This window comes from Elgaria multicarinata, chromosome 6 (genome assembly GCF_023053635.1).
Source record: "Elgaria multicarinata webbii isolate HBS135686 ecotype San Diego chromosome 6, rElgMul1.1.pri, whole genome shotgun sequence".
NCBI lineage: Eukaryota > Metazoa > Chordata > Lepidosauria > Squamata > Anguidae > Elgaria > Elgaria multicarinata.
This window is the reverse complement of record NC_086176.1, coordinates 9,445,400-9,473,342: the sequence shown is the minus strand read 5'-3', so window position 1 is coordinate 9,473,342 and position 27,943 is coordinate 9,445,400. Positions and strand designations below refer to the sequence as shown.

General features: G+C 47.1%; 1 protein-coding gene across 1 annotated transcript; it reads left to right on the top strand.

Annotated features, from left to right (window-relative positions):
* Positions 1 to 278: 278 nt before the first annotated feature.
* ZYX (zyxin) lies at positions 279 to 27,551 on the top strand. Its single transcript, XM_063128996.1, has 10 exons — positions 279 to 400; positions 7,362 to 7,643; positions 18,787 to 18,974; positions 19,739 to 19,837; positions 20,406 to 20,909; positions 21,595 to 21,745; positions 22,047 to 22,216; positions 26,544 to 26,722; positions 26,894 to 27,014; positions 27,125 to 27,551. The coding sequence occupies exons 2-10, from the start codon at positions 7,385 to 7,387 to the stop codon at positions 27,233 to 27,235; spliced, it is 1,782 nt and encodes a 593-aa protein (XP_062985066.1). The 5' UTR covers positions 279 to 400; positions 7,362 to 7,384; the 3' UTR covers positions 27,236 to 27,551.
* The last annotated feature ends 392 nt before the right edge of the window (positions 27,552 to 27,943 follow it).

Here is a 27,943-nt window from a genome sequence, read left to right as displayed (position 1 = left end):
CAGCGGCGGCCTCGGCCTCCTCTCATTGCCACATTCCCCGATGAGTGAGCTCAGCTGTTAGCTCAGCGCAGCCTCTCTCCTTTTATGGTCAAAGTGCTGGGGCCGGGCGAGGCTCCTCTCCGGAGCTGTCGGGGCTCCTCTTCCCCGCCCCCTCCGAGTTCCTTCAACACCCCTCTTGGCAAGCCAGCCCCGCTCAGAAAGTTGCGCGCGGGCCAGGCGAGCGGAGTCTTCCTGGCCGCGGGGAGCAGGAGGAGGAGCCGCTGCCGCCGCGGGAAGCCGCCAGCCAGTCCGCCCCACCGCCCCTGGAGAGGAGCCACCGCCGCCGCACACCTTTCTCAGCGGGGGTGGGGGGACCCGAGAGCAGCCTTCTCCGCCCTCCTGCGGGGCCAGCACTGCCGAGGTAAGCCTGCCTGCCTGCCTGCCCTCCCGGAGGCCACCTGGCGCTTGCCCCAAACGCCCCCGCTCTCGTCGTCGGGGCTCCGAAATGGCCCGGCTTGGGAGGCGGGGAAGGGCTGGCTGAGCGGCCCCCTGCCTCTCCCGGCCGGGCACTGGTTGGCGACTCGCCCGGGCCGGCCGGCCGGCCGGCGTCTCTTCTAGGCCAAGCCTGCCCACCTCTCCTGCTGCTGGGCGTGTGGGGTCCCGAGTGACTTCGGCGGCGTTCAACGGGACAAACCTCGTCAAAGGGGTGTGTAGGGCGGCTGCCTCCCTAGCAGTGACCCAAACAACGCGCGCGCGCGCGCGCACACACACACACACACACACACACACACACACACAGACTCTGCGAGCGCAATTTCCTGGAAAGCCCCAGGGGTCGCAGTGAGGCTGACTCCCGAGGAAGCCTGGCTAGGATTGGGGCGGGAGCAAGGGAAGTTCAGCGTTTTGGCGAACGGCGCCTCCGGGGACGCCTCGACAAGCTGCGCGGCCTCTGGCCTTTGGAGATCTCTGTGTGTGTCTCCCCCTCTTTAAGGGAAATGCCGCCTCCAGAAGTAGCAGCCGCCTCCTTTCTCTTGCAAACGTCTGGCAGTTGGTGAAAGCGGAGATGCGGACTGGGAGCTGTTCCCTGCCCCGAGTTAGAACAAGCCGTGTGTGTGTGTGTGTGTGTGCGCGCGCGTGTCTAAAGCCCCGGGCCGAGGATTTCTCCAGCTGTATGTATGCCTTTCGGTAGCGGAAAGATTCTGCAAGTCCTTGTGGGAATGCGACTGTTGCATTACTTCTGCACCCTTCCTTCCCAGGGGAATTGATGTTTATCCAGGCCTCTTTCTTTTCCTTTTCTTTCGACGTGGGTCTCCCTTCTTCGCCGTGGAAAGAAAAGGATAAAGGCGTGTAGGTGCGATATTGGCTTGTGGGGCGGGGGACCCTTCCATTGACTCCAGGCCTCATGCTGGCTGTTTGCCCTAATAATTGGATTGATTGATTGGACTCCAGGCCTCACTGTTACTTCTGCCCCACCCTGTGTAGCGTATTCACAGGGAAGGACTTTCTCCCTAGAGCTTTCTCTTGTCTTGGCCCACAAAGCGAAAAGCACAAGATTAGCAGTGATGACTTGCATGGAGGGAGGAAGGAAGAGAATGTGACAGAAGGGATCTTGCAGCCTATTTCTCCTATTTGTGAACTTGTCAAGGGTTGTCCACAGTAACAAGAAAGAACTCTGTTCAAAGGCAGAATACTTTGCGTGTTGACTTTTGATGTTGCAGTAATGCCAGCCTTCCCCACTATTATGTCTTCTAGAGGTCTTGGACTACACCTCCTATCAGCCCCAGCCCACATGGCCAATGGTCAGGAGTGCTGAGAATTGTAGTGCAAAACATCTGGAGGGTACCGCATTGGGGAAGGTTGTGCCTAATCATCCCTGTTTGCTGCAAGTTCAAATGGCTAAAGGTCAGCCAATGAGTTTGCTCATAGTGGGAAAGGCCCTAGCAACCGTCACAGTCCCTCACACAAATAATTTGCTCTATCGTCGCTACGGACTTCTGTGTTCTGATAAAAAGGTTGTTGCATGAATATCTGTTGCGCTCACTTTATAAGAGTATTGAACATTCCACATCTACAGAATTGGACAATTTGTAGCCTGTTGCCTGGAGGGATTGTGTGATCCTTTTCATTGCACAGAAATGATAGGCAGCAGTTTTCATTCAGAATGGGGACTAAGTATTATGCAAAAGGGGTCCCCCTCCCCCAATTGTGGAATGCTCTCCCCAGGGAGGTCTGCCTGACAACAACATTGTTATCCTTTCGGTGCCAGGTTAAGACTCTGTTCCCAGGTGTTTGAAGGCATATGATGGAGCTTTTAAGTTAGTGGTTTTACTGGGTTTTGGCATTTTGAATTGTTCTAACTCTCTGTATGTTTCAATCCCAGCTTTAAGATACCATGAGTATTTTGGAGAAAGGTGTTGAATAACTATATTAAATAAAAATAATACTTGATGATTGTAATAGCAGCACAATGGGGTGTGGTCTAGAGTTGGGGACAGAAGTTGTAGGCTCCTTTTAAAAGCTTGGACCTCTCTATTTGACTCATTAGTTTCACTTCCTGACTGGTAGTAGCCCATCTGCAGCTTTTATATGTCAGCAGCTAAAATGTTGGGCTTTATTGCTAAGTGACCCACTAAATTCAGGAAGTGAGGACAATCTAAGTTGTTAGGTGTCTGAGAACTAGGTGATTGCCCAGACCCGTCCAGTCCAGACCAGGGTCTGAATCTAGGGCAGACCTTCTTAACCTTTGACCACTAACCCTAGCACTGCCCATTGGCTAGATATTGTGGCTTGATGGATGCTTGACAACTTTTTCTTGCAGGCCCAGGCAGGCAGCGGAAACAGGATGTTTGCCAAGGTTCCAATACACAGGCTGTGATGTGTTTGGGGCTCACAGTGGCCATGCTTCAAAGAATTTCTTCTGCATTTCAAGAACCTCCTTGGGGATGGGAGGGTGTCAGAAGATCTAGAGACCATCTTATATATGGTCACCAGAAATAAGTGGTAAAACGTTTCCAAGACTGTATCACGTTAGACTGCAAGTGGGATTGCATTTCTGCATCCTCTGCCATGAGAAATAAAAACCAGCATACAAGGGGAAGCTGAGGCTGAATCCTTCTCTCACATGTGTTACTTTCCTAGGCTTAGAGTGGTGTCCCTTCCATGCTCCTCAAGGAGGACATGCAAACGTGTTCTCCCTGAAATGGTACAGCGCAGGAAAAGTTTTACCATTTGTTTCTGCTGACTGTATAAGCTGTCTTCCTGTCAACTCTTCCCCCCACCCATCAAAATACTGTCTGCACCAGCCTACATGTGCTTCACATATTAATTCCTTTATTGATTAGTCTACAATAGCCAGATTATATCGTAATTTTTATTTAGCCAGTCTTGTCCACAATGTCATGGATTGCATATTCCACAAAAGTTGCTGCAGAAAACCTTAGGCTGTAGGACACAGCTTCTCACCTAAAATGTTTCATACCCTACATGGCTGAAACCTGGCAGAGGCCCACATTGTTTTGCCTGCTGCTATTTTAACTACAGCGCACTGAGTGGCTGTGCCGGTTGACTTTATATCATACATAAATTGGTAAGAGATGCACTGTGTGATTACAGTTATCTGTGGAAATTGTGATAGACAGTAATTATCACACTTCTCTCCTTTCAACACCCCAGCCAAAAATACTGGCATTGCAAGCATATTGTGCAAGGATCTTGTTTAAAATACTTTTATCCAACTTTTCCAGCAGTTCAAGGTGGCCAACAAGCAATTAAATGTAATAATGTATGATCTCAAGATGGCCCACACTTAGAACTATAAAAATAATGTACGTAAATGCAGGAGAGGTCAATAAAAATTAAATAACAACTTCTACAAAAAAAGGGTATCACCTTTGTATTGGCCCAAAACTCCTGGAGGAAAATTTCCAGCAATTTCCTAAATATTCCAGTAGAAAGCAGCTGGGGTTGTTTCCTTGGGAGTGAATTTGCCAAGTAAGGCACCGTTACAAAGACGTTGCTGCTCCTTGTAGCTGTCATCTGCCTCTGATGGCAGAAACCTAGAGGGCTTCACTTGCTCTCAACACTTGGGACATGGCTGGGGGGGAGGGGGAACAACAAGATCCTAAAAGGATTTTCTGAGAAATCCTGAGACACTTAAAAATCAGCTATTCCTTACAGTGTGGGTGGGCAGAAGCTAGATCTCCAGACGTTTGAGAGTGCAGCTCCCAGAAGCCCCTGCTAGCATTAGCCAATGGCTAGGAGTGTTAAGACTCTAAAACTTCTGGAGATCTACTTTCTGCCCTATGCTGCTCTAGGGGAGCATTGCAGTTAATGCATTAATGCCCAAAATAATGCATTTGTGTTATTTTTCAAGGCAGTGGCCACCCCTGAAGCCTAGATGCTTATCCTTTTCCCTAGCTTGCGGAAAGGCATGTGGGTCTTCATTGATCACATTGTGTCTGCTGCCCTTCCAAATAGTTGCAAGGTGAGGTAGTGTCAGAGCTGTCCTGGAGTCGTCTGCATTTTGCAACAGTTTACAGGGAGCGTCTTCTTCCCTGGGGCGGATTTGCTAACTCGTTGGGGCCTGCCCAGTTGGTGGTGCGTCCTTGCCTGTGTTACATGTCCATGGGGAACATCTGAGCTTAACTCTGTGTTCGTTCTTGGTTCTGTTTCATTCCTGATACATTGTGCACATCTTTCTGTTGGGTTCAAGTGTTTTCATGACGGGTACCAAGTCTCGATCCTCAAATTAGCCGACACTTTATTTCAAGTGTCACTTAAGGGAGTAGTTGCAAGACGTAGTGTTGACTTCTTTTGGGGGTGTGAGGTCACTGGGAAGGGAAAAGTGGGGTAAGATGGGCAGGGCAGCTGCAAGTGGGAAGCAGCTGAGAGTATGTAGGAAAGAGGGTTGTTCTGGGGTTGAGAAGATGGAAACAGCTGTTCATGCTATGCAAAGGTCTCTATGGGGCAGCTGACTGCCTGGCCTTTGTATGCATGTTGAGTGCTTCAATTTTTATCTAGTCCAATTCTGCCATCTCTTGGATAACGCACCAAGTATATTGCTTAAAGCCCAATATAACAAAACCCTTGTCTTTAAAGCAGCTCAGGGGAAAAAAAATACTTGGGGGTTGTGACTACCTGCCCTTACTCTTGCATGAGACAGAATGAAGCAAGAGACTTTTGAATGCTGGGGGGAAATCATAGGACTTAATTGGGAAGTATTTGTTTGAATGCATTACTTGGAGATTTCTTGCTGGATTCTACTTGGAAAAGGTTTGGCGGACTCCAGAATAGACTGGTTCCAGTCTGCCAAACCCAGGAGACTTCTGTAGAATCATCAAGAGATTCTACAAGCCACTCTAGGCTTTGAAGCGGTCTCCGTGCATGTCTGGAGGCTTCCAGGGTAGTATCGATGATGTTGCTAACCTGGTGCTCAAGGCCTGAGAGCATGTCAGGTTAGGCCTAGTAGGACCTGGGGTTGTGATTTGGAGGTACCGCTAGAATGGGGTCTGGAAACAAAGCCCTATGAAGAGAGACTGAAAGAACTGGGCATGTTTAGCCTGGAGAAGAGAAGATTGAGGGGAGACATGAGCACTCTTCAAATACTTAAAAGGTGGTCACACAGAGGAGGGCCAGGATCTCTTCTCGATCCTCCCAGAGTGCAGGACACGGAATAATGGGCTCAAGTTAAAGGAAGCCAGATTCCAGCTGGACATCAGGAAAAACTTCCTGACTGTTAGAGCAGTACGACAATGGAACCAGTTCCCTACGGAGGTTGTGGGCTCTCCCACACTGGAGGCCTTCAAGAGGCAGCTGGACAACCATCTGTCAGGGATGCTTTAGTGTGGATTCCTGCATTGAGCAGGGGGGTGGACTCTGTGGCCTTGTAGGCCCCTTCCAACTCTGCTGTTCTATGATTCTATGAATGAAAAATCTGCAGTTCTTGATGGGTTTGTGGGGAGGGGAGTCTGGCCTTTGAACCATGTTGTTGTTGGTAAAGCCCTAAGGTAGAAAATAACATTTTCCTTTTAATGTACAAGCTTGCAGCTGCAATGTTTGAAATTTTAAGGGACACATCCCCACATCCAGGGTTTGTGTTTGATATTTTTTTAAAAAATGTTCTTGTTGTACTAAGTTTGAGCTGCTTGTCCCAATCTGGGAAGGGTTGGCTGACCTTGCTCAAAGCAGCGTCTCCTTTAACGAAATGCCCTTGTCAGGGTTGCAGCTGGAACCGTTTGCTGTGCACGCATCCAGCAAAAAGACCAGCGCTGGGATGGGCGGGCTTTAGGGCAGTCTCCGTGTAGCTTGGGCTGGGGAAGGAGGAGTGTCACTCCAGGAACGTGTCAGCAAGGCTGGCTCGGTCCAGGACTTGCTTCCTGTGGGTGGGGAGCGGAGGGGCGGGGGGAGCGGCAGCACGGCCGAGCGGAGATGCTGTGCAGGGACGCTCATCTTTGGCCGCTGTGACAGGAAGGACCGGCAGGGCAGAACCGTATGCCGGAGGAGGGGGCGCCTGCGTGCGTGCGTGAGCGTGTCTGTGGAATGCCAGGAGCAGCCTGCTCGCACCATGGAATCCACCAGGTTTCCTTTTGTTCCGCTTCTGCTGCAGCGTCTTTAAGCTGCTTCTCTATTGACCAGCCCCAGCCAGAGGCCTTGAGGTAACGTGAACCAGAGGGGAGCAGCAGGCAGAGCTATTTCGGAGGCAGGGGGCATGATAGAGTTCGATTGAGGGAGGAGGTGAGCCACGCCGAGGGCTCTGTTCGAGACCTCTCCCCAATTGCTTGCAAACGGAAAGGAATGCTTTGGAGTTGGACACATTCCTCAAAGCCCCCTACCCCCATAATGCATACGTTCTATCTAATACGCACACACACACACTCGCACACACAGACACGCACACGCAGTATTGGTGTGGCTCCTTTGGCTATTGCTGAATCCATTCCCAGGCACGTCTGTCTTACTGCATTTGGTGCTATGAACTGGGTTTCTTCTGTGATGCCTGTTCAGTTTATGCTGCCCCTTCCCCCAAGTAGAGCTTTGATTGTTTCGAAGTGAACATACAGAAGAAGTTTAGGCCCCCCCTGCTGTTTCATATAGCATTCCCTAGAGAATAAGCTGGAGCCTTGCCTTGTCCTTGGATCCAGGGTCTGAATATTTGTTCCTTGCATCCTGGTTGTCTTTATTCTCCATTTTGACCGCTCCCTCCCTTCCCTTGTCAACTTCAGTGCCTTCAGTATAGTAGCCTGTGCCGTCTTTGAGTGCAAGATCCTGCACTGTTTCTTTCTCCCAAATGCCTGCTGTTATCTGATGGCACGTTGGTGTGTCTCTCTCTCTCTCTCTCTCTCTCTCTCTCTCTCTCTCTCTCTCTCTCTCTCTCTCTCTCTCAGGTCCTGAGCCCCCCTACAGCAAGATGGCCTCACCAGGTGCCCCAGGGACCCGCATGACCTCCACAGTCAGCATCAACATCTCCACTCCGAGTTTCTACAGCCCTCAGAAGAAGTTTGCACCTGTTGTTGCCCCCAAGCCCAAAGTGAACCCCTTCAAGGCTGCTGGTGGCGCTGTGCCTGAAAATGTCTCTGAGCAGGCGCTCCTTCCCCATTCGGGGGCTTGTGCCCAAATTGGGAAGGTGGGGGAGATCCCAACAGCTGTGTCACTTCCCCCTGCCGAAGGTAAGTCGCTGCCCTGGCACTCTGCATTCCACTAGGAAAAACACGATGTGTTCGACTGACAAACCACATAGGAAACATGGGGAGACATTTCTTTAAACCTGTACCTAGCAGCTATGTCTCCTGCCCATATTTACTCTAAAGTAGGTGAAGGAAACTTGAGCCAGATCTTAAACTCCCCCTTGTCCCCCCCACCAATCTAGGGTCCTGATTGGGCCCCCTGTGCCTAACCTAGAGTAAAAACGGGGGCGGGGGGAGAAATGTAGCCGTTAGATAGGGATTTAAAGTAATGTCTGTTTTTTGGCCTGCAATCCCATCAGAGTTGGAAGGAGGGTATAGAATTCTGAATTGAGTCAATAAAAACTTTATATCGAAATGGAATGGAATAATCTCTGTTCTAGGTGTGGCTGTCAGAATTGTTTTGCCAAGTGAGAGAGAAAACGCAATCTCGGGGAAAGGAAGGTCAAAGGCCTTGTCTTTTTGTTGTGCAACAGAACCTTCTGGAATGCCATATGGCTCAATGGAGCAACTCTAGGTTTGCGTGAAGAGCAGTTCAGTTGCACAGAATAACTACCCTGCTGGGGAGGAAGACTAGAGAACTAGCCAGGAATTTAATGGGTGGCCTGGGGCAAACCACCGTTGCTTAGCCTGGGTGCAAGTTCCTCCTGGCTTGCCGTGGTGAAAGTGAGCAGGCACAGCCAGGCATGGTGCAATGATCTAGTATTTAGTTTCACGGAAAGTTTCAAAACTATGTTGGGCTTGGCTTTTAGAGTGCTGTCAAGAGATGTGGGAGCAGTGTTTAGTTTCTTCTCTTTTAAAAGGGGGAGGTGCTGGCCCGGGTGCACGAGGCCTGCCATCTGCCCTGAAAGGAAGTCCTGCTCCTTCTAAATATGAGGACAGAGGCCTGCAGTTCCTCAGTGGAGAGCTGAAAGGCTCTCTGCATGTGCTCAGAAGTGCTCCATATTCCGCATCCCGCCAGCACAACACATACGCTATGATGGGACAAGGGAGAGGGCTTTCTCTGTTGTGGCACCCCGACTGTGGAATGCCCTCCCATTGGAGGCCCAACTGGCGCCAACGCTAATTTTATTCTGGCACCAAGTAAAAACATGGCTTTTTAACAAAGCCTTTAATGGTTAAATTCACTAAGATGATGATGATGAGGATATTTATTTGTTTCCCGCCTTTTGCCCAATACTGGGCCTCATTGATGGCACATTGTTTTAACTGTATTTATTTATTTATTTATTTATTACATTTTTATACCGCCCAATAACCGAAGCTCTTGGCTATTGGGTTTATTAATTGGTTTTACTACTTTGAAATTATATATTGTTTTAACTTGGTTCACGGTTTAATTTGTTTTTAGCTGTGTATATTTATTGTTTTATACTGTCTGCTTTTATCTGTACACCTCCCTGAGATCTTAATGATAAAGGGTGCAATACAAATGTTTTAAATAAATAATTGATTTTATATTTGGAAGTGGTGAAAAGCTTGGAGGGACGAAAAAGTCCCAAGTACCTGCATGATTCATTTTTGTTTACCTCTGCTCACTTTTGTGTCTCTCCTTCTCTGGTGGTCTTGTGCTCTCCCTCCACCAAGATCTGCCTTGGCTTCTTTTACTCACCTCTCTCCTTTTTCTTCCTTCCTCTTTATTTAAGGGTGTTCTTTTTGTCAGAGGGCTTGGTGGTCTGGTCTTGGGGTTGTTTTTTAATTGCTTTTAACCAGAGAGTCTTTTTTTGTTCCTTAGTTCGTAGGCCTACTAGAAGTTAAACTCTGATTTTTTATTTTAAGTTTTTGCCCTGGTCCAGTTGGCAGCTGCCCAAGGACATGTCCTTGCCTTGATAGCAGGGCTGCCAGAATGTTACAATTCTTCTTTCTCAAGATAAAAAGCGGAAGTGTGCATACTCTTGTATCTTGTCTGTGGTAAACCCAAGAACGTGTGCTGGGTAAAAGCCCATTTCTCCATCCTCCGAGCTATGCAAAAAGCATTTTGGGGTCTTGAGGGAAACTGCAAGACCAGATCCATCTTTGTTTTATGCTTCCTGTAGCTTTACTGAAACCCTTAGCTGAATTTGATTCAGTTTTTAATTTTAACAGGCATTAGAATTTGTTTTGCCGTTACAGAAAGTAACGGTTCCTCCCCTAACTGTTAGTGCTGTCTTTCTTGCAATGCTAATCTACCAGATTGGGCTGGGCGTTCAGAGCAGGCCTCTCTTGAACACTGCGTGACTTCTGCGTGACTTGCCCATCGGATTCAGTAGAGGCCTCCCTCACTAGGCTGTCACCATGCTACCAGGTTTGACCTGCTGTTTATTTTAAGCCAGGCCCTCTGGCACCTCCCTTGCCAGCATCCAGGAACCCATTCTCCCCAGGCCTCTGCATGTGCTTTTAGCCCTGTCTTTTCTAGGGAGAGCAACCCTCCCGATCCTGGTAGGGAGAGTGCCCTGCCTCAGAATGAATGGCCTGGCTATTGGGTCACTCTGCAGTGACTTGGAAGGGGTGAGTTTTACTGATTCTTCAGTGCTGGGCAACAGGCGGTATGCAGTCTACCTGACCGTTTTTTACTCTCCCCCCACAACCCATCTCTATTGAATTTGCCATGGCAGCAGTAGCAAAAAAGGCAGTGGTTCTGGTTCAAACCAAGGCACATGATAGGGAGAAGAGTCTTGTGGGTCTTTTTTGGTTGGATGCCATATTCATGTATACAACATGAACAACAGTAAAGGGAAGCCACATGATTAAAACACTTGGCATAAATAATAATAATAATAATAATAATAATAATAATAATAATAATAATTTGTATCCTGCCTTTTGCCCAATACTGGGCCTCAAAAAACACAATAAAGAGCTCTGAGAAGTGAAAGTTTTAACGATATACTTGGAAATTACATGTTTCAGTCCTCGAGGGACTGTACCAAATCACAATGCAGGTGAGGAATAGATGATTGAATGCTTGTCCGCTTAAAATAACTCAACGTTAAAAAAAAGAAGGGGGGAAAAAGCCATGCCAATGTATACTGGAATCCTATTTTGATATACTAATTTTCTATGTGTAGGCAGATTTTATTATTAGTGGGGGGACGGAAACATTCCAACATGGTTTTGTCCACCGGCATTAAGTGGTACAGACAATCTCAGTAGGGCTGTACCGCATGGTATTTCTGAAAGTGTGACTCTGCTCTTGGTTCATAGTTGGAGGGGGAATGAGTAAGAAGTTTGCTTAATAAATCTTTTCCTTATATGTCTAGAAATGCTTCCTAACTAAAGTTTTTCCAACACCATTTTCACCTATTCATTTAAATGGCCTGAAACGTAAGTAGTTCAGAAACCAAGTCATGAAATTATTTGTTGAAGCATGATGAACAGGGGAAAATAGATATATATGAAAGAATAGCGTAGTTCTATGAATACACTAAGAATTAGTGATGAGGTGCTGGTTTGGTCAAACCACAAGTCATGTGGTAAAAATGTTCCTGGACTGCACCACTGCAGACTGCACGTGGGGAAGTAATGGCTGAATGTCCCTTGCATTTAGCTTTCTCCCTGACGTGTAAGGATTTTTGTTTTTTTCATTTTAAGAGCAGGGATCTTTAACCAAGGGGTGGGAATCACTCAAACGTCTGACACCTCCTCAGTCCCAAGTGGTACAGTCCAAGAACATTTTTACCATGCGAATTCTTGTTTGTGTAGCCCCGTCCTCTGCTTTCACCGAGTAGGAGATTGGAGAGGAGTGTCCGTCATCTCTCGTCTATCAGATATATGAGTAAAATGACAATGCACAGAAATTGCTTTGTCCCCCGATTAAGGCTGTAATCTTAAAGTCACTCAGTCCCAAGAAATTCCTCTTGAACTTCTTGAGACTTGGTTCCTGGTTGCAAAAAATCAGGCCACATGAAATATTTTTCCTGCAGTATTGGCTGCATGGACTGGGCATGTTTAGCCTGGAGAAGAGAAGATTGAGGGGAGACATGACAGCACTCTTCAAATACTTAAAAGGTTGTCAGACAGAGGAGGGTCAGGATCTCTTCTCGATCCTCCCAGAGTGCAGGACACAGAATAACGGGCTCAAGTTACAGCAAGCCAGATTCCTGCTGGACATCAGGAAAAACTTCCTGACTGTTAGAGCAGTACGACAATGGAATCAGTTATCTAGGGAGGTGGTGGGCTCTCCCACACTAGAGGCCTTCAAGAGGCAACTGGACAACCCTCTGTCAGGGATGCTTTAGGGTGGATTCCTGCATTGAGCAGGGGGTTGGACTCGATGGCCTTGTAGGCCCCTTCCAACTCTGCTATTCTATGATTCTATGAACTTTCTTCAAATGCATGTTTACTGTTGGCGGAATATCTGCTTCAAGCAGTGTTGTTCCTTTGTCACTTGGCAGCCACAACAAGCAAATTAACTGTTCATGTTTCTTTTGTTTTTCTGTCCCCTGTCACTTCCTAACTCCAAGGGAGCAACAGTGGTATAAAATCCAGCAAATTCAGCAACCTGCACCCAACACGTTGCTTGTACATTCAAGGGCTTACTAGAGCACAAAATGCAACTTTAGTCTTGGGTGGCTTTTCATTTGAACAATGGCACTGTGTTTCTCAAGAGAACAGTGTTCCCTGCATTTTGGTGTTTGAGAATTTATAAGACTGTCTGGCAATTATTAGACAGTGCATGGGAAGCATAGCTGAACTCTTGATTCTCTCTTAGTTCTACAAGTAGGACCAGCACCAAAACGTTGCAGTGGTTTCTCTGGTGACGCTCACAAATCCATGTCCCTATTCCATGTGTTGTGTACCTCCTTTAATTCCCCCTCCCAACGCTTCCTCATATGTGCTCATGCACATATAATCCTCACTGAACTGTTTGTCGTGGTGGGTGGGATAATTTTATTTTTAGGAATTGCCTACTTCTGCATTCCCCAGGGTTCGCCTGGACAAGTAGACACCTATCTCTTGTGTCTTAGTGGCCTTGCTATGCTTCCAAAGTGATTGGTATTAGGGCCATCCAAGTTTGCTGTTAAAGAGGATGGTATTGCGTAGAACTTCTGATGGGCAGAGGTGGCCGAGACATTTGTGTTTTGCTGTTTGAACAACTCTACCATTTCCCCACCCTCCCAAGCAGGTTATCCTAGGCCTGGGCCAGATCTACACTAAGCAGGATATGACACTTTAAAAATGTTTTGAAAACTGTATATGGCATGTGTCCAAAGTTGTCACTACTGATAGAAACAGTTTTAAAGCAGTAGCATAGATCCTGCCAGGTTCTTCCTTGAGGTGATATTTTCGTGTCTGGTCTGTACCACATTATACTGCAGGTGGGAGTTTGCATGAATGAATTTCCACCCCACCCATTGTTGTGGATCACAAGCTGAATATGAGCCAACAGTGCGATATGGCTGCAAGACAGGCAAATGCTATTTTGGGCTGCATTAATAGAAGTGTAGCTTCCAAATCACGTGGGGTTCCTCTCTATTCGGCCCTGGTTAGGCCTCATCTAGAGTATTGCATCCAGTTCTGGGCTCCACAATTCAAGAAGGATGCAGACAAGCTGGAGCGTGTCCAGAGGAGGGCAACCAGGATGATCAGGGGCCTGGAAACAAAGCCCTATGAAGAGAGACTGAAAGAACTGGGCATGTTTAGCCTGGAGAAGATTGAGGGGAGACATGATAGCATTCTTCAAATACTTAAAAGGTTGTCACACAGAGGAGGGCCAGGATCTCTTCTCGATCCTCCCAGAGTGCAGGACACGGAATAACGGGCTCAAGTTAAAGGAAGTCAGATTCCAGCTGGACATCAGGAAAAACGTCCTGACTGTTAGAGCAGTACGATAATGGAACCAGTGACCTAGGGAGGTGGTGGGCTCTCCCCCACTAGAGGCCTTCAAGAGGCAGCTGGACAACCATCTGTCAGGGATGCTTTAGGGTAGATTCCTGCATTGAGCAGGGGGTTGGACTTGATGGCCTTTTAGGCCCCTTCCAACTCTGCTGTTCTATGATTCTATGATCAATATAAATCCCCCCACATAGACAACTAGGTATCTGGGATTTGTAGCCTAGTTTTCCATGTGAATGCTGATGTTATTCCTACCAAACATATTCAAAGTGTGTAACTTTTTTAAAAAAAATAGAAATATTGAGTATTGGATAACAGTAGCAAAAGTCTTTTTAATTTCCTGCCAATCCAGTATCCCTATCCCAACCAAATAAAATTCTCTGCTATTAAGAAGAGAAGGAGCCAACTAGGGAGTGAATTTGCGTCTGGGTCCCACCTCAGGAAAGGTCCCATTCCTGGTTGCTGCCTGTCTCACTTGTGATGGTGGGTTAACCCATTGCCAGGATGTTCACTTTCCAAGAATCTTCATAAGAGGCCAATAAGAACTTTATTGTGAGATAAAACGACTCTTGACTGCATCTCGATTTAAGACTTGGTAGGACTAGATAAGGTTGCTTTAGATTCTTGTTCTGACCCATCATGGGTTTAGAAAAGCTGATTTACAATACAATCACAACTTCAATAAGTACAACCATTTCAAACGACACAAAATTGATAACACTGCGATATAACACGGGAACCTGAAGACTCTTTTTGCAGAAAAATAAAAGTGGAACTTGAGGATTCCTGTTTGTTTCTGTCTCTCTGAGAGCTCTGGCCCCTTGCCAAGGACGGGGCGGTCAGTCCTGCGTCCTTTGATCTGAAGTAGCTTGTCAGGCTGTGGGGTGATAAAAGATGCAGCCAGCACGCAACGCTGAGAGCAAACATCTCGCCATCTCAGCTAGATCAAACAAAACTGTCTTGATATGTGAACAGTCTTAAGCTTCCCATGGGAGGAAGAGTTTTAACGTGCCTGAAAAATCAAGGACCATTGCCTTGATCCCTTCCCAAAGAGGACGAAGACCGCGATCCTTTTGGCCTAGCAGCCATCCTGCCTGCTGCCTTCTGCAGCCCTCCTCGCCTTCCCCAACTGGCAGACCAAGGGCTCAATGCAGCCCTTTGGTCTCTTTTCATCTGGGTCCAGCCTAGCCTCCAATCCCATGAGCTCCTCTCCCCCCTCCCTTATGGATTGCCTCAGTTGCTTTTCCCCCATGATGCAAGGCAGGGGCATCTTTGCCTCACTCTTCTTTGCTTATGCTTTGGTTCACACAGGTAATGGACGTGTTGCATAATATGTGGGCAGGCTCTGTCCAAAGCTTCATTGCTGTTTATGGAGCCAGGAGGATTAGCAATCACATCCCTCTTTGCGTGAGCAGGTATGAAGGGCTGGAGCTGATGTTAAATGCCGCCGTTGGCCCCTGTTCAAATCAAAATGTCGTCCCTCTTTTGGTAGTTTTTTTTAAAAAAAACCCTTAAAATGGGGTTGCTGACCAGGGTGCAGGATAAGAGTGTAGGAAAAGGTTACCCAGAGGACCTTTTCTTCTGCCGCCCCCAGACTGTGGAATGGCCTGCTGGAGGAGATTCGTCCGCTTAATGCTCTCTCTGAGTTTAAGACAGCCGTGAAGACTAGTCTTTTCCGGCAGGCCTACCCAGATGAATCTAAGAATTTTAAGATGTTGTGATTGTTATTTTAACATTGTATTGGTTTTATATGCTCTTTTAACTAATTTTATGTATTGCATTGTATTTAGTGTTGTTGCCTGCCTCGATCCAGAAGGAGAGGCGGGTAATAAATAAATAAATGAATAAATATTATTGTTAGGAGGATCCCTGTCTGTTCCCCTCCCTTAATGAAGAGTGGATAGGTGGAGATCTTGTCTGTCCATCTCAAGGTCATTTGCTTAGATATGCGAGATGTGGGTGGAGTTGATTCTTCTGTTGTCGTGAGGGTAGGAGCATGGCATTTTTGAACTAACTATAACACAGTGACTGGAGAGGTTTCCCCCCCTAAATTTCTGGAAGGGCAGGGAATCTAGGTCAGAAAGGGATCATCTGTACTTTGGCATTTAAGCAGTGGTGGAGATTTCCCTCTGCCTAGTTGTAAAAGGTTGCTTTCATCCATCATAAAACTGTGCTATAGGACTTTTATAGCTCCCCTATAAGACAGAATTAACCCATGTGACCAGTCCAGAACACAGAGTGCAACAACTAGTAGTGCCAATGCTGGCCTGGCTCATAGAGCCAGAGTATTGAAGCCTATTATATACTGCCCAATAGCAAAAGCTCCCTGGGCTTTTTGCAGCAATTAAAACCACAAAATCACAGCATAAATACAATATAAAACATAAGGCTTAAAACTGCAATATAAAAGTGCAATCCGACTAAAACCTAGCAGCCGTGCAGAGATTTAAAATGCCATAGCAGATTTAAAACAGTAGAGCTAAAAACTAGAATGCTAAAATGCTAAAAGTGCTTGGGAAAATAAAAAGGCCTTCATCTGGCACGGGAAAGAGCACAGCATAGGTGCTAGGCAAACCTCTCTAGGTAGCTAGGGGTGCCACAGCAGAAAAGGCCCTTTTCCTGGTAGCCACCTGCCTCACTTCTTTTGACAGGGGCTCCCAGAGAAGGACCCGCTGAAGAAGGACCTTAGGATCCCAGCAGGTACAATGTTCAAAGCCGTGTGGCTACAGGGAAAGCAAAACAGCAGTTAGAATTTATTTGGAATTTGAAATTATGTGAAGAGAGCTCTGTTTCCCAATCCTTTTATTTCTTGCTTCCAGCTACAAACATGTTCAGAGACCATTTTTATATGAAAGAGGTTTCAGGAGAGCTGGCCAGAGAAAGGGGGAGGGAGAATGGTTTGGAGAAAGTGACACTGGACTAGCTAAAAGTCTTTGAAGTTTGATGAGCAAGGTAGGGAGAGGAATGGAGGGAGAGCACCTGTCCATCCGTCTCCTGCATTGATCACTGAAGTCATTGCCTTGGACAAAGCGAGGCTCAGACGAGGTAGGATAAGTTTCCTTTTCTCTCAATCCAAAAGCTGAATTTGGGTTCAGTGGGTGGAAAGAAGTGATGCCTGTGTTTTACCCCACAATTGATTATATTGTATATGTCTGGATGAGTATGTCTGGATGTCAGAACTGAGTGGGCGTGGTTTATGATGTAATAGGTGGGGAGGAGGAAAGAGTATATAAGGAGTGTGTTGGGCGTTTGTGAAGGGGGAGTTTTAGAGTGAGAAGAGTTTGGATTCTAGGGATTTAGGATTGGTGTAAAGCAGTGATAATCAAACTTTTTTGCTCCATTCCCCCCTTTCACCATTGTTCTGAATATAATTCCCCCCTTCCCAAGATAGTCTAATTCAAAAGGTGCATATAATATTGAAAATCTTTTATTTTTTTCTATATTAGACCCATTTCAAGGGGCAACGCAAAGCATGGCCCTTTTGCATTCTCAGCTCCTATGCTTTGCGTTGCTCCTTTAAATGGGAAGCTTGAAACTTCTAGGATTGTGAGGGAGGGAGGGAGGGAAAAGAGAGCAAAAGCCTGGCTTTTGCAGACGACATGACACTTTTCTGGGACGTTTTTAATAACGTGTAGAAAGACATAATCTACACGACGTCATACTTTGCTGAATAGTGGTCCCAATTCCCCCCCCCCCCGGAACCCTAAAATTCCCCCCCCCCCCGAAGATTAGGCAGGACTGAAAGTATTATATTTTTATTTAAAGCCTTTAAATAACAATAAACTTTTTATTATTCTGTTAGCTACCAAATACCACGTGTCAGCTTGGCATTGTTTACCTGCCTTACAGTTCTTAAACACCCACCCCAGATTATATCCACAGTATATTTAGAGCAGATCCTGAATTAAACCATAGCTAGGGGAAAGGTTTTAATTAACCCTCCCTCAGGTTTTCAAGTGGTGGCACTGGGCCTGAGAAGGGCTTATGCAGCAGGCCTGGTGTAAGGGGGGTCCGTGCCGTCGCAGTGCAACTTTGTCCCCTAAGCGCTGCACTTCATGTTCCTCCCATAAGTACAGATGGTGACCATTCAGTTCTATGGGGAAAAGTAAAGGGGTGCAACTGAGAAGTCCAACGGGGCTGAACCTCTGCCGTGCCCCTGGCGACCCCCAAACTTTGAGAATCAAGCCTCCTGCGTCCTGCAGAGGCCTCCTCCAATTCTGGTTTTTTGGACGCACTAAAATGTGATTGTCGGGAGCTGGTGCGGTGTGTGTGTGTGTGTGTGTGTCATAGCTGCCAGACAGGACTCTTGGTGCTATTGCTACCCAGATCCTTGCAAGGGTGGGGTGCCTAGCTGAGCAGCCCCTTCATCTCTCCCTCCTGGTTGCTGTGGCTGTAATCTGGTTTAGGCACGGTCAGTACTTGTCCCCAAAGGGCAAGGCTGCTCCGTCTCCCAGGATGATACAGGAATGTCGCAGGTCTTGTTCTGTTGTGCGCTTTCCGTGCGTTCGAAAGCTGCTCTGTTCGGTTTCTTAGACTTCCTTGGCAGATGGCTCCGATGTCAGTGGGGCAGTGTATCCGCTCCCCAGTTTCAGTAGAAGCAGTCCGCACCTTGGTTAGCTCTCTCAGAGCTCTGACTGAAACCATTTATTGGATGTATTGAGCGCTATAATGATTCATTTTGTTAAGGCAGTTGCAAAAGAGTGGATTACCATGGCACGGCAAATAGCATAGTTGTCTAAACGGAGTGAAATTGTTGGATCAAGTGATGATAAACTAAAGCACAGCAAACCTAAGAGTTGGCATCCTTTTCTTTATTTTGGAAGCACAAGCTTTGTGCTGGTAGTAATGTATGCAACTGATTGTTTTTTTACGCTTCTGTTTCCCCTGTTCACGCGATCCCAAGACTTATTGATTTAGAGACATATCAGCATACGCCTCTCTGCTATCTATATAATATTTTTGGGTGTGTTTTTTTTTTGTCTTTTTAAAAGCCAAACTTCCGCCCCACCTGATGTGGGTTGCTTCTGGGCTGAAACCCACCATGGCCAGGCGTTTTCCCCGCAGGGGCACAGCAATGGAGGCAGCGGCAGCCACTGCCTCCATTGCTGCGCCCCTGCGGGGAAAATGTAACGAAGTTGTTAGACTGGCTGGACTTGATTTGAGTTGTAGTCCAGGTTGGGAAGGGCCAGTAAATGCTGCCCCTGCCCTAGGAGACATGGAGCTCTCGTGATCGTCCGAAGGAAGGGGTGTGATCAGAGCTGATGGGTGGAGCACCCCGCAATAACCCACACCGCTGTTTTGTTGTTCTCTGCAGAGCTCCCACTGCCCCCTCCACCCCCTCCAGGAGAAGAGATCGTTGTCTCCCCAAACAGTGCGTTCCCACCCCCACCTCCCCCGTTTGAGGAGCCATTTCCTCCAGCTCCAGAAGAGGTCTTCCCTTCCCCTCCACCTCCCATGCTGGAGGAGGAACCTGTGGGTCTGAGTGGGCTGCCGGCCCCCCAGGTGAGTCTTCTCTTGGGGGGTAGGTGGGCGGGCAGGGTCTATTGGGATAGCTCTGCTTTGCCCTCACCTTCTTGTTCCCTTTCTGCTTTGGATGTGTGGACTCTGGTTGTGCCATGTTCTCCAGCCTCGGGCAAGGAGGCAAACCAGAGTGAGTGAATGAGTGTGTGTGAGTGTGTGTGTGAGTGTGAGTGTGTGTGTGTGTGTGTGAGAGAGAGAGAAAGAGAGGAGCGCATTGCCATCTCAAGTCTCTGCTGCGTGTATTCTTAGCTTAATGTCTTCCACCAAGAAACGGTTTGTAAGTTGTGCAAATGAAATAAAAATGTGTGTGACAGATTTGAGGATCTCCGTTCTGCTGTGTGGCACGCTTCTGCTCCTTCCTCCTCTGAGTGACTCCTGGGGCTGAAGTGTGCTGATGCCCTGTCGCCCGAGCCGTGACAGCCGTCATACTCCGCCACCCCCTCTAAGATGGCGCCACGCCTTGCCCACACACTTCAAGCACATTTTGACAACCCTGGGCACTAGCGGCTCTTTTTTTAATATATAAAGGAAGCTGAGACTCTCCCTGGACAAAGTGTGGTGTCACAGTGAGCCCCTCGCTGCGCATAATGCCCCCTTGCAATCTTTTCAGTGCGCTCTCTTGCTACGCATAGTAGCCGTTCATTTGATGGGCAAGACTGGCGTTGGTTGGCATAGTGGCCTGTAGCCCTGAGGCAGGCTCTGTAACCTCTCTAACATGTGACTTCCTTTCTCCTCCCTGGTGGAAGGGGCAGGCCCGTGGAAAGATGAGCAGCATTGATTTGGAGATTGATTCTTTGTCCTCAATGCTGGATGACATGGAGAAGAATGATCCCTTCAAATCCCGGGTGAGCTGCATTACAGGGTGGCCTTTCCGAAGGCAGTCCTCACTGAGGTGGTCCGCCTGTGTCTGGGCTAGGCTAGGCCCCTTCTGCCTGACATGCTAGCTTTCCATGTGAAGGGTACTTTTCCCACAGTGGAGCCTTCAATCATGTGAGCCTCCCTGATATCCAGCAATGGTCCAGTCCTGAGAGACGTTGACCACCTCAATGAGAACCGGGTCCCAGGTTCTGGGGTTTTGAGAAAAGAGGATTGGATCAGGCTTCCTATACTTGAATTCGTGATCCAAAATCAGCATTTGTGAGGGACAGATGGCCAAGCTGTGGTGAACTCTCTCACCCCAAAGTAGCTGGACCTCTCTCTCTTTCTGCTTGCCAAGTGGTAAGGAGGATTTCGTGACACATTGGGGGCAGATGTGTGGACAAATGGCTGTCTGTAACCACCCCCCTCGGGTCTCTCTTCATGCTTATTCTCCACACTGAGGGAAGGTTGGACCAACGTCGTCTGAATTTGGCGTCAGCAACTGCTCGTGCGTCGGCCTCGTCTGGCCTCTGATTCCCATCTCTACTCTTGCAGGTATCTCCGGGAACCACAGCTCCTATAGGTGTAGTTTCCGGCACTAAAGGTTCCCCAGAAACCATGGCTCCACCTAAAGACGCTCCAACTCCGATTTCTTTCCCCTCCAATCCCAGTGGAAGCTACAACGTGCCCAAGCCACCGGGAGAACCCGCTCCTCTTCCTCCCCCGTGGGTGGCCTCCAAGCAGCGTAGAGACTTGCCATCAACGCAGCTTCCAGGGGTGGTGCCTCCTGCGCCGCCTGCTCCACCAGCCCCGAAGTACACGCCGCCTGCCGTGGCCACAGGCCCCAAGTTTGTACCCAAGCCAGCCGCTGGGGTTCCATCCAGCTTCCCAAAGCCGGCTGCCCCGTCCCCTGCACAGCCCCGCTTCCCGGCCCTTTCTAGCACAGCTCCGGCCCCAAAGCAACAGCCTCCTGCCTTCACCTACGCACAGCATCGGGAAAAACCCCAAGTCCAGGAGAAGCCGCACCCTGTTGGACAGCCGCCTGCCCCGCGGTACACGGTGAGCGGTCCAGCTCCGCATTGGTGGAGAAACACGGGAGCTCAGGAATAACCGTCCGTCTATAAAAATCTCCATGAAATCAGGTTTGCTCGGATGTCGTAGCCATTTCCCCCGTAATCTGTGGCAGCCATCAAAAGCAGGGAAGGTGGCCTTCGTAGGATTTGTGAGTTTTAGGGTTTGGCTTTGGCTTGTTTTTCTCCCCCTGCCCCATCTTGTTAAAGGAGATGCCTAGCTTGGCTCTCCTAAATAACTAAGCCCGTGCTGCAGAGAAAGTGACCGGTTGCACAAGAGGAGCGGGTTCTTGTACCTTTTTGTTGGTATTGTAGAAAATGGGTTTTTTTAATCCAGAGATAAAACTCCTCATATTGATACATCCTCTTTTGCTCAACTGTTTACGAGGCAAAGGGCAGAAACTTTATCCTTAAAAATGTAGTGTCCTCCATGTTGCAGCTTTTAAGGGAATAGGAGCTGTAGGATAGGGTTCCAGAAAAGAGGGTGCCAGGGGGATAACATGGGAAGAACAAATGTGGGAGGCAGGTGGAGGGATTTTTCCATCACTTAGCAACGTTAAAGGGAGGCTGGGTCACGTTAACTGACCTTGAGGTGTAAGCCCAGGGATATGTAGTGCTTGGAAGGTAGGAGAAGACCTGGACTTGTCTCAATGACTCTTCCTTTGTTTGCCCAGCGCACTCCTGTAACCCTTGCAAACACCGGATCGGAACCTCCCAGGGGCAACTCTGCTCTGACCATGAAGGAGGTAGAGGAGCTGGAGATGCTAACCCAGAAGCTCATGAAGGACATGGACCACCCATCTCAGGCAGAAGCCTCCACTTCGGGTGTGTGTGCATGTTTGTGAATGTGGTGGGCGGAGGGGAATGGGATTTCAATCTCAGGTTTCTGTTTTCATTCAAAACCGCCCCCCCAACTGCTCAGTGTAGCTTTTTGCAGCAACCTGACACACATTTTCCATCTGCTAGGGAGATCTTCACCTACTCTAGGTGCAAGAGCAGCGAGAGAAAGGTGGTAGCAAGCCTGCTTCCCCCTGAGGTGTTGTTGAGTGGTATTGCATGGGATACCTGCCAGCAACCTAATGGCTTCTTCCTTCCTTCCTTCCTTCCTTCCTTCTTGCCACTGAAGAGCTGTGTGGCCTGTGCAACAAGGCCCTGTCGCGGACGCAGCCGGCTGTCCGGGCCTTGGACAAGCTTTTCCATGTTGAGTGTTTCACCTGTTTCAAGTGCGAGAGGCAGCTGCAGGGGCAGCAGTTCTACAATGTGGATGAGAAGCCCTTTTGTGAGGAATGTTACGCGGTGAGTGAAAAACCGGTGGGGTGGGGCGGTCAGTCGTGGTGATTGGGCGATATGGGAGGTGCTGGGCTGTGGCCTGGCTCAGATGGTACCACGGTAACACCGGGCCTGTTAACGAGTGGTTCATTTTCTAAACTGCTGTGTGTTGTCCAAAAATGGTAGCCACCTGAGAGAGTTGTAATTATGTGGCTGTTTCCCATATTGGCTTGCCACCCAGCTAGAGATTTTATTGGTCTAGTTAGAACTTCATTCTCTTGTCCAGTGGCCTGCACAGAAAAGTTGGGTGTTCATTGTTAGCACACTTTTCCTCTGACAACTTTCCTCTAACAGCCTTTTTAAAACGAGACATTTCAGAGGTGTTTTGTTAATTATCATTGGAAGCAGTTTTCCTTTAATAAATAGAGCAAAGGGGATGGCCTTCCTCATGAGTTCACAGACACTTGAGCGTTAGTCCGTTTATTGGGTGCTTGTGGGAAGGTTCCCTTGGTTGGGGACATTCAACTCAAGATGTTAACCCAGGCTGACTGAGAAGTAGCCACATCTGCTTTGTTGTTGTCCCATGACACAAAATTGGGTGGGATAGCTAATACCCTGGAACACAGAAACAAACTTCAAAGTGATCTTGATAGGCTGGAGTGCTGGGCTGAAAACAACAGAATGGAATTTAGTAGGGATAAATGCCAAGTTCTACATCTAGGAAATAGAAACCAAATGCACAGTTACAAGAGGGGGGATACTTGGCTCAGCAATACTACAAATGAGAAGGATCTTGAAATTGTTGTAGATCAAACTGAATATGAACCTACAGTGTGATGTGGCTGCAAGAAAGGCAAATGCTATTTTGGTCTGCATTAATAGAAGTATATCTTCCAAATCGCATGAGGTACTGGTTCCTCTCTATTCGGCCCTGGTTAGGCCTCATCTAGAGTATTGCGTCCGGTTCTGGGCTCCACAATTCAAGAAGGACACAGACAAACTGGAGCGTGTTCAGAGGAGGGCAACCAGGATGATCAGGGGTCTGGAAACAAAGCCCTATGAGGAGAGACTGAAAGAACTGGGCATGTTTAGCCTGGAGAAGATTGAGGGGAGACATGATAGCATTCTTCAAATACTTAAAAGGTTGTCACACAGAAGAGGGCCAGGATCTCTTCTCGATCCTCCCAGAGTGCAGGACACGGAATAACGGGCTCAAGTTAAAGGAAGCCAGATTCCAGCTGGACATCAGGAAAAACGTCCTGACTATTAGAGCAGTATGACAATGGAACCAGTTACCTAGGGAGGTTGTGGGCTCTCCCACACTAGAGGCCTTCAAGAGGCAACTGGACAACCACCTGTCAGGGATACTTTAGGGTGGATTCCTGCATTGAGCAGGGGTTTGGACTCGATGGCCTTGTAGGCCCCTTCCAACTCTGCTATTCTATGATTCTATTATTTGGTTCCTGATTCCAGATGTTACTGGATCAATCAAGTGTGGAGTTGGGCCACATACTGGCTTCCATGCCACAAAGGTTGCATCTGAATTGGGCCTGAGTAGCCTTTTTCCAGTGGTGTCACAAACACATACAATGATGTCCTCTTTACTCTGTGCTAAACCTGAGTTACAGTTCCCTTTTGGTTGAGAAAGCATTCCCTTGACAGGAGGAGAATAAAAAAAAATACAGAACATTTCAGGGATTAAAAAGTGCTTCATATTATTTCAGTTGTGTAAGGTAGGCCAATACCTTGGTAGGTTACAGCTACTATGCTCACTTAGTTTGGGTGAGACTTGAACCAGGGTTCTCTTGCTTGCAGCTTTCACACTAGGCTACTAAGTTGTTCCAACTTAGTTGGTGAAACGATGATAAAGAATGATGATTATTGTTTGCTGGGAAAAGGAAAAGAACCTCTCGTGCAAGCACTGAGTCATTACTGACTCTTGGAGGGACACCAGCTTTCGCTGACGTTTTCTTGGCAGGCCTTATAGCGGGGTGGTTTGCCGTTGCCTTCCCCAGCCGTGATTACCTCTCCCCCAGCTAACTGGGTACTCATTTTACCAACCTCGGGAGGATGGAAGGCTGAGTCAACCCGAGCCGGCTGCCTGAAACCAGCTTCCGCTGAGATCGAACTCAGGCTGTGGGGAGAGTTTCAGCTGCAGAAACTGCTGCTTTACCGCTCTGCGCCACACGAGGCTCCATTGTATGCTAAAGAGATCTTTTATATATATATATATATATATATATATATATATATATATATATATATTTATATATATATATATATATATATATATATATTTATATATCGACAATACTTAAACATACACCAGTACAATTAAAGCAAAAACAACATACTACATAAATGTTGAATAACATCAATATCATCTCTATATAACATAATCAACTTAACATATACGTGCACCTCCCACCTCGGGATCTTATTCCTGATTCCAGAATCTCATACTTTCTTCTGCTGGTGGTTTCCCACTTCCCTTAGAAAACACAAATATTAGGAACTGTTTCCAAATTCCTTCAAAATCATTTGTTTTAGCTATACCTCTTCTCCATTTAATATTACAAGTCAATTTATCATTAATAGCTATATCCCATACTTCTTTATACCATTTTTCAATACAATAATCCCCTTGAATTTTCCAGTTCCTAGCTACAATCAATCTTGCTGCAGTCAGCAAATTCGTTATCAATTCCTTAATTTCTTTTTTACATTTTAAATCTTCAAATAGTGACAGTAATGCAACTTTTGGTGTTCGTTCTATCTTCATTCCCACAATTTCTTCAATCTCCAAAAAACACCATCTTCCACAATTTTTGTGCATATTTGCATTCCCACCACATATGTAAATACGTTCCTTTACCCCCACATCCTCTCCAACAATTTGCTGAATGCTGATTATTTATCTTATTTAATCTAACCGGGGTTAGGTACCACCTCCATATAATTTTAAAGTAATTCTCTTTTATTCTTACTGACATATTTCTCAACGCTCTTTGTTTCCATAGTCCCTCCCAGCTCTGTTGTCCTATTTGTACATTCAAGTCTGTCTCCCAAACCATTTTACCTGAACTATCCATCAACCCTTTCTCCACCAATATTCTATATATTTCACTCATTAACCCTTTTAAACGCTATTCTTTTTCCCTTATGATTTTCTTTCTTAACTATTAATTCCTCAAACTTCGTCAATTCTCTACAATCTCCATTTTCTCTTACCCACTTTTTAGTCTACTGTTCTAATTGCCAATAATTTAACCAAGTTAATTTTTTATCTTTTAAAACCTCTTCCAAATCCTCTCTTGTATTCATTTCTCTTAACCATTCCCTTAATTTCATTTTATTTTTTTCTATTAAAACTTTACTTAATCTACTCTTTAATTCCTCTGGGAAATTCTTTAGCATTATTACCGGTGATAGAGGTGAGTTGCTCGGGAGCAACTCCCCTTTATATTTACTCCAAATTTCCCAGTGAAACCTCAAGAGCAGGTTACCTATACTTTCCACCCATTTTTTTCCCCTTCCCTAAAAAATACATTTTCCAAATTAATCTATATATTACTTGTAGTTTTATCATCCATCCAATCTAATTCTCCTATTCCTATAATTGCCTCCACAATATGTCTTAGCCTATTAGCTACGTAATATAGTTTAATATTTGGGAGACCCAATCCTCCCTTTTTTTGACTTAAATACCATTTATTCTTATTTACCCTCGCTTTCTTATCTCCATTACAATAATTGTTTGTGATATTTTGCCAACTTTTTATCTCTGATTCTGAAATTTTTATTGGTAACATCCTAAACACAAAATTAATCTTTGCTAAAATCTTCATTTTTATTAATGCTATTCTTCCAAACCAGGATAAATTTAATCTTTTATATTTTTCCAATTTTACTAAAATCTTTTTTTAAACTATTTAAATTCTCTTTCTCTAAATTCTCTAAATTCTGTGTAATTTTAATTCCAAATATCTAATCTGTTCCTTAACTCTAATCTGTTCCTTAACTGCTAAAGAGATCTTAAATAGGTGGTCCTTGGAAAGTATGGTGCTCCGTACTGTGGTAGAGGTTGGAAGAGCATTGCTTTAAGTTGACTGTCTTCCCTGAACTCCTTGTTTCTCTAAATGCATAAATGTGCAGGGCTGGTCTACACATCAGTTGATCTGTGTGCTAGCCAGTTTCCACATGAAAAGCAGCGCTACACATTAAAGCGAGGGCATGAGAAATTGCCCCAGGGGAATAGCTGCCGCATAGCCCAGGTAGTGAGTAGGCCAACGTGTAGTTGTTCCATTTGGGGAGGCTGATCTTCTTCCTCTCTGACCCTCTTTTTGCCCTCCAGGGCACCCTAGAGAAGTGCTGCGTGTGCAAGCAAACCATCACAGACAGGATGCTGCGGGCTACAGGCAATTCCTACCACCCTCAGTGCTTCACCTGTGTGGTGTGCCGCAAACCCCTTGAGGGAGCCTCCTTCATTGTGGACAAGGGCAACCAGCCACACTGTGTGGATGACTACCACAGGTACGTCCCCTCCTCACGCCCTCCTTCTTCTTCATCCTGCCCGCTGCTCCGGCTGCCCTTGTGACCTTCCGGACTGACCCGGGCAGCCCTCTGTTTCCTCGAGCTCCGGCCTGGCTGAAACGCTGAAACTGGAGTTTTGGTCTTCCATGGCCTCCTCTTATGTGCTTGCAGAAAATACGCCCCACGCTGTTCAGTATGTACGGAGCCCATTATGCCTGAGCCGGGGAAGGACGAGACGGTCCGTGTGGTGGCCCTGGAGAAGAACTTCCACATGAAATGCTACAAGTGTGAGGTGAGCCAACTCCCTTCCCTCCTTGCCCCCCCCCCCCAGCCCTCAACTGGTGTTGCCACCTCCTCCGTGTTGCCAACTTCCTCTTTTCCTCTTCTCTTGCCGTCTTTCAGGATTGTGGGAAGCCCCTCTCCATCGAAGCGGACGACAACGGCTGTTTCCCCCTGGATGGCCACGTGCTGTGTAGGAAGTGTCACACCACGCGTGTCAAAGCTGCCGCCTGAGGACCTTGGATCAGGATATGCCCCGCCTCCCCCTCAAGCAGCGGGCCTGATGTTCCCTGTGCCCTTCCAGTGACCCCCACCCCTTCTCTCAAAATCATAGCGCATTTCTACCTAGACAATGTGTCTCCCTTTCCACTCAAGGGCTACCCTGCGCTTTTTTTATTTGTTATTTCTGTCCCTTCTAAGACAGCGTCTTCCTTAACCCCTTTCTTACTCTGGCCACAGTATATTATCCTAGATACTGTGCAAAGTGACTTGGAAACATGTCTTTTTATAAGCCCTGCAGTCGTACGTCTTACCGAGTAATATTCAATCCTGGGGGTGGGAGGGTGGGTGGGAGGGAGGGGGAGTAAAGATAAAAGGCTGGCATCTTCCAACCTGCTTCTTCCTCTTTTCAGACTTGGGGCATGAAACTGTTCATTGAGGTTTTAATTCCCTAGTTTGATGGCGGACAGAATCTTTATCTATAGGTTACTCTTTTGGGTCTTCTTCTGTACTGGGCTCCCGTGTCTGAACGCTTCGTCTTCCCCATGAGAGAGCTTTTGGCTCCTGGATCAATGGACCAGTTTTCTTCTTCTGTACTCCAGAGCTAAGGCGGTCCCAGTTTTTGTCCTGTGTGGTGCTTTGGCCTCGGCACGTCTGCAAAACAAACCAGACAAAGAACCACTCGTCTGTTGTAAGAGTGCATTATGGAACTGGGCTGGCAGT